The sequence below is a fragment of the Dysidea avara genome, chromosome 5 (genome assembly GCF_963678975.1).
Source record: "Dysidea avara chromosome 5, odDysAvar1.4, whole genome shotgun sequence".
NCBI classification, from domain to species: domain Eukaryota; kingdom Metazoa; phylum Porifera; class Demospongiae; order Dictyoceratida; family Dysideidae; genus Dysidea; species Dysidea avara.
The window spans coordinates 5,707,533-5,720,193 of record NC_089276.1 but is presented as its reverse complement, the minus strand read 5'-3'; the positions used below and the strand labels follow the sequence as shown (position 1 = coordinate 5,720,193).

Sequence of the window (12,661 nt, the reverse complement as noted above, 5' to 3'; positions counted from 1 at the left end):
ACACTCTAACAGAACAGTCAACAATACCTCGTATCAGTAAGTGAATATGGTGGCCAACCAGAAATAATATCATTGTTCTAAGGATATACTTGGTGATACCCTACAGGCCATAAGGTGTATACTAACTTGAAAATTGGTCACATTGTACCCCTAACACACCACTAATGCTTGATATACAGCTGTAGCTAAGTGATCGGTTAAAAACATGAGAAGGTATTATTACACAGTAAAATTTCAGCTAAAAATTATCCTGGAAATATGGACACATATATGGATACATTATTTATAGTCACACGGCTCTCCATTGCATATAGCATGACAGACTTAGGTTGGTTTGTCAGAACTTAATAATGCACAAAAATTAATACAAACCTCTATAGAGCACACGATGTATGTACTGTTCTGTAATATGGATAAACTGTCACACCTAGCCTACTGTACAAATCTTAGAGAAAACACTATATGTACATAATAATACAAGATGATGCAAGATTGCTGTGATTCAAAAAACGGAATAGTGTCCCTAAATTTTGAAGTTGTCATAGGTATCAAACGACTGAAGATAACGCAAAACTGTGCTGTAAATGAACTGATACTGATCCTACGTATAAAGTAAATAACCAATTAATACTTGGTGTTAGTAATAACAACCTACCAAATCCTCCACAATACCAGGCCTTTTGATTCGCAGCAGTTTTACTGTTTGCACTACATCAACCACTTGCTCCACTTTAAATCGATCCAGTATGGTGAACAGGATGCAGAAAGTACCAGTACGGCCAAGAACATTGCTAAAAATGATGACAAATAATGGCAGTAAAGATATTATTAAATAATACTACTCTTGTTATTTACTCTAGTCCCAAATCAAGCTAGTCACTTGGCAAAATCATAACATGTCAAAAAAGCTGCAAACTAAGCCAGTTAATGTCACCCTTAGCTTTGTTACTAGGGAATACTCTCATACTAATAGCGAATCTCCTGCTACTCCTAGCAATTAATTTAGTACGTTAAACAAACACCAGGCTTGTGCAGTATGGAAAAGAAAATTATGTTTGGACATGGTCTTAGCACTCGGCTTTGCACTAGTATCGGCTTTGCCTTGCCTATGCCGAGTGTTGTTTTTTCCATATTGAATTTGTGGTAGTCTATAGAGCAGTGTTATATGATATATGTATGTATGCATCATGCATGCGTGCTGCTAGCTGATGTATATACCTGCAGTGCACCACAATTGGTTTGTTGCCAGTTCCACGTTGCACTTTTTGAACCTCTTCTATCATCGCCAGTATACCAGCATTACTAGCAGGTGACTTATAGGCACCCCAACTGTGCATGTGAAACTGGGTTACTTGGTGAGTGACATTGGCCTGCAGAAGAAAAAAGTTCTAGAAATTAATTTTATCAAACACCAAGACAAACCTTTTTGTCTGTGACTTTAAACACTCTTGTAGTGAACTCTTTAGTTTCGACTACATTGATATTAGCAACTACCATGTCTCCGTATGTGAAAGATCCAGTTTCTGGCCAATATGGAGCACATACCTCCTGTAAAATAATACTATAGTACATGTCTTCAGAAACTATAATAGCAGTGTATGGTTAGAACCATTTTGACACTTTGAGTGTTACATTATATATTTCTCAATTTAGGCATTAAAATTATACTATCTACAGTACTGCCCAAGCGCAACGTCGCACTCACTTGCATGCACAATTTTGCTCGAAATTTTAAAAATCGCTAATTAAGGGACGTGACAAATGTTTCGCTTGCAAGACAGCGTGGCAGCTATTTTGCTCACGAAACAGTTGCCATGCCCCTTAATCAGTGATTTTTAAAATCTCAAGCAAAATTGCGCATGCAAACGAGTGCGACGTTGCGCTTGGGCAGTACCATATGTGTACCTCTGCACACACAACACAAGTATGGCTGACCTGACCACCCTCTTCCAGTTCACAGAGCATCACAACACAAGCACACTGCCTGTCAACCATCATCTTCCAAAAATCCCTAACAGTGTTTTGCATTGGAGATTGCGCCACTATGAATGCTTTGTCCTGCTTGTAGCCCTGGATAAAATAATACACATATTTAGAGCCAGTATGCTTTTTATAGGGAACTGCCAAATTCGATGATAACAGTAGTAGTGCACAGCCTAGAGAAACAATATACTTTACCTTGAGGAATGCAGCATTAATGTAATCTGGTTTCTCCTTCCTGAGAATCACTCGTCCTTTCTCCACTGCAAAAAAAAGCCAGAATAAAGCATCACCTTTCTTGATAGCTAATTACATACTTGGATAACAATGATTAGGACGATTCTTGTCAGGGTTTCTCATAGCACTGTTTGACACTTGTTCCTCTACCCTTGGGCTGACTTGTTTAAGTACCTAACCAAGAATTACACATATATACATGTAGTTAGACTATATAAGAATTCCTTTGTAGTGATAAAACAATACCATTACCAATACTAGCTCAGTAGCACAGTTCAGAGTGGTACAGCTGAATAAATGTTTAATGTGAACAGCTTGTGTACCATGCCTGATTTAACCATGCCAGCCCATTTGATTACAGCACGGTACGCTAATTATCCAGTAGGCAGATTCAAAAAAATAATTTTTAAGCTCAATATGCTTTGAGGAAAAAACCCAGAAACATTATTCGATATGTGAGAATAAAAGCACAAACAGTTACAGTTATCTGTGTGTTGTTGTTGTTGTGTCAGCTGCCATTTCATAACTTCTGACTCACATTATGCTTTCTGGATGCTGTCTTTCCACTGCTTTTCTTAAGATCAAAGAAAAGCAATAAATAAGCTTGAATGACAAGAGCTGCTTCCATTTTCAGTAAGCGCATTGATTGTAATTATAATAATAATAACAATAAACTTATAAGAACTGGGTATTATAGCAAGCAAGGCTGTGTAGTGTGATTGAACAGCAGCTACAACTGGACCATAGTTGAACCGAACCATTGTTCAACCATACTGTTCTGATAATGTAAACACACTACATGCATGTTACTGTACCAACCTTAAACTGCTGCTCATAACCTGTGAGGTTAGTGTGTGGATCTCTCTGTCTCAGTTTCGTCACCATTCTCTGTAGATCAGGAGCACTAACTTGTGTATTACCACAAGTTATGGACTCAAGGATTCCATCATGAATGAACATGTATTGCTCCTACAATGAGAAGTAAGCAACAAACACAACTACAAGTGTTACTGACCAATGCTTGCACCATGTGTGGACGTTGATGCCTCAGCTTGGTAACAATGTTGTAAATGTCCACCACCCCCTCTGCCTTCACTTGCTCCAGAGCAATATCAATGGTAATGAAAGTACCAGTACGACCCACACCAGCACTACAGTAGGACAATAAGGCCAGTCAACAAATTAAACATACTGGCTGATACACAAATGCTGACCTGCAATGGACCATCATGGGGCCAATGGAGCTGTGATGATCAGCACGGACTCTCCTATGGAACGCCAACATGGCAGTAGCATATTCTGGTACCCCATGGTCAGGCCATGATGTGAAGTGGTACTGGGTCACCACATGGAGACGGTTTCTTTGCTCACTATTCTATGCACGTAAACATATTGTAAAAAAAAATTATAAAAAAATGAAACAACTAACCTTCAGTTCAATTGTCCTAACTATGTAATCAGCAAACTCAAACTCTTCAGACATGTGGATTCTCAATGGTCCAAATGTGAGTGTTTCCCCAACTGCATTGGGCCAATACTGAACACACTTCACCTACAAAGAATTAAGAGTATTTACTTTCACAAAAATAGATATTCATGCTACCTTTTCTCCTTCTTTAAGGTTTGTAACCATCACTATAGTTGGAGGATGTTCTTGCCAAATGAGTCGCCAAAAGTCAGCAAGTGTCTTGTTAACAGGAGCTATAGGGCAGTATACACAGTGCTAACTGCAGCTCCACGTGAATGCACATACAATTTACATTTGTTATGAACATGAAAATGTAAATTGTCAAACTAATAGTTTACCTTGTGCTGCAATAAAATATTTTGGATGTTTGTATCCCTGTCAAGCACAATTGTGATAAACACTACAATACCAATTATTCATTGCTTACATCCACAGGAGATGCATTTATATAATCATCTTTGTATTGTCCACATGGTGCAAGAGCAACACGATTGTTATCATCTAAAACACAATACTCAAGGTACCTATTTGTAATATACTTTTATAAACATCGACTTACAGGCAACAATATTAGCAAATCGGTTCTTGAATTTATTGGATGGTGCACTACCGACAGCCGTTGACATGTCTTGTCCATTGTAGAATGACTAATAATCCAATGTATAAAGTAACATGCAAATTGAAGAATGATTAACCTCATATTCATCCTTAAACCCTTGGTTGCTATTCTCATGGAGCATGTTAACATGCACACCGAATTCACCAGTTGGTATGGGCTTGTGTCTGCGACCTGGTCTTGGGGAGGGCAATGGTTTAGCTGAAAGAGCTGAATTCATACTCTGTGATGAACATGTGTACACATACGTTTGGTGGACTTCACAGTCAAATAGGTTCTGGCTTCACTGCTACCAGAACTGCTGGTGGCCTGACATCTCCACTCACCCTCATGATCTGTCCTTACTACAGTTAATGTTAACTGACCATTACTGCTAATCTCAACATCATCGTTCTCTGTCATATCCCTAATAGCATCATAAAGGTAAGTTGATGATTATATAAATGTAATGCACATCTACACACATTTTATGCATTCGTTGCAATTTTCAATGGACTCAAGTACTTTTTGTGCTTTTCATTCATCAAATAAAATGTTTAAATAAAGCTATTTGATACTTTTACAGTAGGACCTTGATTATCCGAACTTTGATTATCCGAACCCTCGATTATCCGAACAGTAGCAGTGACTGTTCTATTAGAGTATTTTGTCACAGGTGTAAGTTCTATTAGAGTAGTTCAACAGAGCTCTGTATATAAATCAATGGGCTTCACAAATTCACTTATCTGAACACTTTTGTGATTCGGCTGGCACAAAGGTGTTCGGATAATGGAGGTCCTACTGTATCGATGTTTCATACATGAGTGTCCGTATATATATACCTGTGCACTGTACTCACAGGGAAAGACATTATAATTAATGCTTTTAAGACAAGTATAAGCACTACTGTACTGTATGATATCATGAACGAAAAATGGACCACGCGCTATACAGCTTACAAGCTACAATCTAAAGATCTTATAATATGTAGTGACAAACAACATTAATAATTCAAGGTGTCCTGAAAGTATTTTAAAGCATAAAGACAGAACATGTGCTGAAAACAATGGCATCAAAAAAATGCTAGTATATGTGTTAATGCATTTATGTACTTAGTCTACATGCATTGAACCTGTATATCTATAACGTACTTGCTGTTCAGATACCAGTAGACATCTGGTGCAGGTTTACCAGTCGCGTGAGATGGAAAAGTAAACGACTGTCCCTCAGTTGCCATCAGATCACTGGGTAGTCCAATAATTTCAGGCTCGACTAGACAAAATCATGAAATAACAGAAAGGATGGTGTAACATAGTTTGCTTACAGGAACCAGCTGATTTTCCATGATCTGTCATATCCTTTAGAGCAACAACACTGCTCTCCTCTAAGTCCTTTTTGCCTGAAAATGTAGATTCTCCATTGCGACGCCTGGTTTTTAAAAGCAAGCTTAATATAGAACTATATAAGCAAGGATTCCTCACTTCATATACCATACCACTGCAATGATGATTATTATGACCACAACAACAACAACAGCCACAGCCACACCAGCACCTATTGCTGCACCACTTCCACCACCTCCCCCGCCACCACCGCCATCATCACTAGAGGACCACTAGAGGCTATATTACAATAAGATGTTTATAAAATACAAATATGTACAAAAGAGTGTTCACATAATATTAACCTATCACAACACAACTGCTGATATGGCATTCCACCTTCACTACATGCATGTCACAAATTAGTAGTCATTTTTGCTCATCAAACAATAATGGCTTATGATTACTAAAAGACTAGCAATATTATTTAATCATCAAAATGCATCCTATGTTGTTTTTCAATAATATTAAATAGCACAATTTTACTTAAAAAATCATGCAGACACCATTAACCATCAAGGATTTTAGTGTTCACAAGCACTGCAAATGTAAGCGATTACCAGTAAAACAATGCATGATTAGAATTTATAGGCTACTAATAGAGATTGTTTACAGCTCAAAATTGGTGACTATGGCTTTCCAGGGGACAAAACACTCTCAATTCTCAAACTAAAGGACACAATAGAAAACCTCTATAACAAAGCCACAAACTTTGATTTAGCTCCATACATTTATTTTTACATCTGAAACGAAAAAAAAAATTACTCCAAAATGTTTTTTGTAATCTTTGTAGGTACAGTGAGTAACCAAGCAATGTACTAATGACTGTATCTTTTTAACAAGCTTAAATGTGGTAGAAATCTACACACAGTAATAGTTTTAAATTAGATACCTATAGAGTTAAAAATTTACACAATTTCAAAACCTACAGAGTTGACACAATTACTCAAATCATCACAGGAATCAAGCTTTGAGATATAGTACCTATTGCCAACCACTCCCAGCACTGGCTGACAAGTGCTGAACAGTTGGACATACCAGTGATTACTTCAATCCAATACCCCAGAATCAAGGTGACCCCTGGAGTATGTCAGGCCATGAATTAGTTCAAAGAGATGCTATTTCAATGTATATTGTTGTTGTAACTATGCAGGTTCGCATGCTGAGACAATTACATAAGCAGTCTATGCACTTACTAGTAGCAGTCACAGGTGCACTAGTAGAAAACTGTAAGGGAAAAAAACAATGATAATAATTGCTGTACATGCAAAAATTCTGTAGACATACAGTATTTATTGGATGTGTTTTGGGCCACTCTGAAGTACACTTGGGCTTGATTAAACCAAACCAATACAAAGTTGTTTTGAAGGAAGGTGAGACTGATTTAGGTGACATAATTCAGTGGAAAAGTATAAACCTTTATAACCAACTTATTTCTTACATTTAAATCTGACCCAAATGATATTGCTATGTAGTATGTACAATACCAGACAATACAGAATATAATAATATTGACAACCGGCTTCATACACATAGTTGCACTCTTTAACTCACCATGTCACTGGCAGTATGGGCTCTGACCATTGCAATATACATTGTGTTGGATTGCAACCGAACATTGACATAATTTACACCACCAATACTTGACCTACTCTCGTCCCCCACTATGTAAGGATGAGGATAGATACTGATATCACTAGTCTCTACTATGCCAGTAATATAGGTGTAAGGTTGACCATTACTGTTAGCTGTATCAGCTTCCTCCTCATTAAAAGGACCAATATCCTCCACATTTGTACTACTGGTTTCATCTCCACCAATCACCACAATAACAGCATAATAACTATCATAATAACAATACAAGTAACGCAATATTTCCTATAATTCAGCTTGTATATACCCTAACCTTTTAATTACGTTTCACCAAAATTTACCAAAATAAATGTATACAATACAAGGAAATCAATACAAATCACTTACATGATAGGACCATTCACATCAGATGACTGCGGTATGTCTATTCTTAAAGTAGTACCAGTAGTTCTTGGTATTCGTGGAGTGATAGGTGTAGGAGGAGCTAAATAATAGCATAGATAGTGACAAAAGAATTCACTAATGTGGCTTGATGAGTGAAAATGTGCCATATTTAAGTTTGCAGAAATCATGGCATGAAGTTGTAGAGTACCATTCGATATAATAATGATATTGAAAAATTATCGCAATATTGATAATTTTGCAATATATCACACACCACTAATACACATGGAATTACCTTCGTACAAACAGAGCTATCTATACCCTATCTTAGGAGTTTACTTTGGACAACACGATATAACTTTTTTTAAGGATGTAAGAAAGTTGTGGGCAATTAATAGCACACAAAATGATGACAAGAGAGACAGAGGCCAGCAGGCTCTTTTCTTAGACACTGAACTTATTAAGTATAAATTTCAATCAGTTGGTTGTCAGCTGTGTTTAAAAAAACTACTTTGGTATCTTAGTGTCCTAAGCATTTTGTATCCATTGACTATTTGTGCAGGACACAAGGTATGAAAATAACAAAATTTAAAACTGGCGGTTGGGTGGTGATTCATCAAATTTCCAAATTTTGTTGCTATACAGTATATCAAAAGTTTGCATATGTAGTTCGTTGGAATTTGTTATAACTGGTTGACACATGCAAGTTCTACACAGTATTGTAAAACATTACATTCTGGAATCCATGACAGTCAGATCTCTAGCAAACTTTTGGTGGGCCATCGGTGATGAGTTTGCAAACTTTTAGCGCATGGATTTATAATCATTGCAATCTAGCACAAAGTTACAAGTCCCAGAAGTTGAAGTTTGCTCGTGGACACTAATTGCTTGTGTCATAACTCAAGAAAAAAAGAAGTGAAATGACAAATCCAAGTACTGAGTTTCCACAAGTTTGTTGAATAGCAACCAGTATCTTGGAAACGAACAATGAATGGGTTAACTTTGAGGCTGGAGTATAGCACATGATCTAAACAAGGTACAATCTTGTACTTTAGCTTCTGTAGAGTAGAGGGTCATGCCAATCTTTGCAAAGTAGTTTAGATTCTTGTAACTTCCCTTCATTGTATAGCGGGGCAAAGCTTTTATATGGCTTCAAAATGTGCTATAGCTCTGATATGTGTACTGCTGTTTCTGCAGAGAAGACTGGTCATGCGTCGTAGCCCTATCTTCTACTAGCCTAGTTCAAAGGATTTACACCTAGTTTCTTGGTTATTTCTCTGGTGTCAACCATGGCACTTGCAATCCCTTTTTGACATTACTAAGCCACTTGACTGCACTTTTAGCATTTCTATAGATACACAGAGGTCAGTATCTTTTCGTTGCTATGATGCTTTGCTAATTTTATCCGCACGGAACATATCTATGATGTTATAAATCATGGAATGATTGCAATTGTCACTGGAAGAGCTACTGCGTGTCACAGTATTTGCAGTCTGTGGATGATGACTGCTCAAAATTGTGACAAAGTCTGCAAAAGATTAAAGATGATCAAGGAATATAAGGATACGATTTTGCAAAATCACATGTAGCGCAGTTATAGCTGGGGAGCACACTGCAGAAACCAGAGGAGGTTGGTCATGCATCTTGTGTTCTCAAAGAAAAGTTCAACCCATTCAACCCCAACATCTCAGTATTGATATAAAGTGTTCTAATATGTGAATTAATATTGATAAATTATGGTTCCCAAAGCCCTTTGTTCATCCAACCGACATTCTGTGTGGCTTTCCTAGCTAAGAAACAAACACTACATTATGCAAACTTCTCATGAATGTCACAATAGATTTCATAATAACAATACTGATTTCAAGTGCCATGTTTGGTTGTGCAAACCCAAAAAAGTCAGCTTGGTGCATTAAGAATGTAAAACACCTCATGAACTATTGCAGTACTTCCACAGAAACAAACCTGATGTTTTTACCAACACATCAATTGAACTCTGCATTTGGCTGATGATACCTGGGACTGTTTGATCTGGTGAAAGAAGCTACTCAAAAAACTTTAAATTCATAAAAATGTATCTTTGGTCCAGCATGTCACAAAAAAGACTTACAAACCTTGCCACTCTATCAATTGAGCATAAAGTGGTGATGACATTGATTGTTCAGAAGCAAAAGATAGGTTTGCTAATGTGAAAGCACATAAAATATATTTGTAGAATTGTAACATTTTTCTTTCTGAATCTACAAAGAAATGGAGTATATTAAAGCACCATATCAATACATTTTTAAAAAACTTCTTTGTCAAGCAAATGAAATGCATGATGCCTTCATTGACATATCAGAGAACTTAAATTGTAGTGAAGAAAAGTCACTTGCTGATGCAATATTGGACTACTGTTTAATATGAAATATTGTGGATTTATCCACAAGGTCTCAACTTACTTTTGTTGGCTCATCACAAGGCTGATGACGAAAATGAAGGTAGCTATTGTGGTAGTCATGGGCACAAAAAGTAATTCCATTCTCTCCATCAACATCAGTGACTGTCAATAACCTGATTTCCATTGTGTGATTCAAATCGATACAGTCATGTGATTAGTGTACAAGTGCATTATTGAGCATCAAGTGGTGGTCAGGTTTGTATCGATTTTATGTACTAAGATAATAAATGCCATGGCGTTTAACTAAACATTTCACAATAGCCCATATCCCTGACCAAGAATATTTTTGGACAATAGCTGCATATTTTTTATTCCTGTAGCATTACCTTAGATAGTTCTTTGCCACTTGTTTCCTCAACTGGAAAAAAGTTATGAAATGCTCTTCTACTAGATGAATAAAAAATTTAAAAGGGGAATAGGGATCGCTGAAAAAAGCCATGAAACAAGAAGGGATCGCTGAGGTGGTAATTGTAAACCACAAATCCCTATTTTGATTCTGTGTCATTTAATTTGGTCCTTGATGGATTTAATCCAGTAATGAATTTGTTTTTAAACCAGGTGTGTGCCTGGTTTACTGAAATTGTTTTCATAAAAACGTGAGTGTGTGTACCTACCTACATTTGTTTGTCCGTATGCATCCACGTGAGCAAAAACGTTAAAAATGGTAAAAAGCAGCCAATATGTAAGAATTGAAAGCTAAATCAAGTCTGTATTAAACTTCCAGACACATAAACTTTGCTCTGAGGTGGTTTCTTCTCAGCGGTCTGAAATATGAGTATGGTGACTCTTCATATAATTCGTGAACAGTCTTCCCTTTCGGTTTTATAGATGTTTAACAACTTTAAAACAACATTGAAGACCTCTTAGGCTACCAAAGATAGCGCATCCTTCGAGTTGAAAGGAGGGGAATTACCTGTACTTATGTGAACAAAAATGAAGGGCAGCCTCGAGGCTTTCTCTAAATAATTTGTGTGAGAAAACACGATAGACACACTATAAAACAGTTGAGAGGATATTTCTGTGAGTAGTTTGCTTTTAAAGTGGTTTGTTATAGATACGCTTCCTTAGGAGTGCATAGCAATGTAATTACCGAATTACTAAATAATTCATGAATTACAAAATGCATTGAATTACAATATTTACAAATCTAATTATCTAGCTGAATTAATAGCATGAATATAAACCAAATTATATACATGGTTGCCTATTTAGTTAGAATGGGATAGTATTAACTGCATGGGCACCTGGTTTTAGATGTAGCACAACCTCAACTTGTTTTTGATAATAATTGTTGTAGATACGTATAGCAATTTACATTAGTGGCTGTCAAGTTCAGTGTAAGCTTTGTTGTTATCAGACACACATGGAGCTCTGACAAGGATATAAATATAAATTAAACATTCAATGTTTGTGCATTTATCATTTCAGCCAATATCGTACACAATAAGAATCATATGCAGATTTTCCAAGGGTACATGGACTACAATTATTACACTGAGAATAATTATGGTGCACAGTAGATGTAATGTCAGAAAAGAGATACGTAATATAGTTTGTGCAGAGTATGTTGTATTGTATCCATTCCATTGGGTATATCACAGTGAAATCTATGCTGTGAACATGTATGAATACATACGGCTTCCCACAAACAATATGTGGCATCTAAAAGTAAACAAGTACACGAAAAAATTTGGAATTTTCAACTAGAGTAGGGACCATAGCACATCGATAAAAAGTACTGAAACAAGTTGGAGTAGTCAATGATATTAAATCATTGTAAAACAATAAGAAGTGTTATATCCCGACTGTGCTCAAGATACCATAACGGAAATGCACAGTAGGGACATAACACTTCTTATTGTTTTACAGTGATTTAATATCATAGACTACTCCAACTTATTTCAGTACTTTTTATCGATGTGCTATGGTCCCTACTCTAGTTGAGAATTCCAAATTTTTTTGTGTACTTGTTTGTAAATAATTTTTATTATGACTGGTGAACCCACGTATACCGCATCTGAAAAGGCACCTCGTGCCCCAGCTATATCAATTATCGTCTGAAAAGTGAAGTATCTATTACGCTTCGTTGTCAGCTATGTTCAACCCGTTACACAGCATTTCGAATCAAGAACTGTTCGAAAAGCAACTCTACAATCCACGTATACAAAAAGAAAGTAATCGTGCCGTGTGCCCCAATCATATTAATTATCGTCTGAAAAGTGAAGTATCCATTACGTTTCGCTGTAGGCTATGTTCAACCCATTACACAGCAATATGAATCAAGAACTGGTTGAAAAGCACCTCTGCAATCGAAATAGCCATGATGAAAAATACGGACGATTTCCGTTTCGAAGGGAAGCCATCACGTGCTCACGCCAAATCAACACCTTTTCCTGTCAGCAAAGATAAATGGGACACAAAGGAGAACACTGGTAAGTCCATGAAGAATGCATTGTACGTACTTTGGTATGACAAAAGGCACCTGTCGGGCCAAAATGACGTTGAACAGTGAAAAAATCAAGCCTGTAGCCTTAGCCGTTATCAAGTTAAGTTTGTCTGAAGGCATCAGTCAGTCAGTCAGT

The 12,661-nt window shown here is 36.8% G+C and overlaps 1 protein-coding gene across 1 annotated transcript in view; it reads right to left on the bottom strand.

Moving 5' to 3' along the window:
* Window positions 1-324: 324 nt before the first annotated feature.
* LOC136256701 (receptor-type tyrosine-protein phosphatase S-like) overlaps window positions 325-12,661 on the bottom strand; it is a 33,597-nt gene continuing 21,260 nt past the window's right edge. Inside the window, exons 7-29 of the mRNA XM_066049686.1 lie at window positions 7,643-7,739; window positions 7,217-7,505; window positions 6,859-6,889; window positions 5,762-5,891; window positions 5,605-5,708; window positions 5,432-5,552; window positions 4,550-4,707; window positions 4,381-4,502; window positions 4,245-4,332; window positions 4,113-4,186; window positions 4,024-4,060; window positions 3,821-3,918; window positions 3,647-3,769; window positions 3,432-3,592; window positions 3,233-3,368; window positions 3,037-3,186; window positions 2,298-2,391; window positions 2,179-2,243; window positions 1,936-2,070; window positions 1,423-1,548; window positions 1,219-1,370; window positions 656-791; window positions 325-601 (exon numbers count right to left, since the gene is read on the bottom strand). Of these exons, the coding sequence (XP_065905758.1) occupies window positions 524-601; window positions 656-791; window positions 1,219-1,370; window positions 1,423-1,548; window positions 1,936-2,070; window positions 2,179-2,243; window positions 2,298-2,391; window positions 3,037-3,186; window positions 3,233-3,368; window positions 3,432-3,592; window positions 3,647-3,769; window positions 3,821-3,918; window positions 4,024-4,060; window positions 4,113-4,186; window positions 4,245-4,332; window positions 4,381-4,502; window positions 4,550-4,707; window positions 5,432-5,552; window positions 5,605-5,708; window positions 5,762-5,891; window positions 6,859-6,889; window positions 7,217-7,505; window positions 7,643-7,739 (2,705 nt within the window). The 3' untranslated portion in view covers window positions 325-523. The remainder of the gene's footprint in view (window positions 602-655; window positions 792-1,218; window positions 1,371-1,422; window positions 1,549-1,935; window positions 2,071-2,178; window positions 2,244-2,297; window positions 2,392-3,036; window positions 3,187-3,232; window positions 3,369-3,431; window positions 3,593-3,646; window positions 3,770-3,820; window positions 3,919-4,023; window positions 4,061-4,112; window positions 4,187-4,244; window positions 4,333-4,380; window positions 4,503-4,549; window positions 4,708-5,431; window positions 5,553-5,604; window positions 5,709-5,761; window positions 5,892-6,858; window positions 6,890-7,216; window positions 7,506-7,642; window positions 7,740-12,661) is intronic.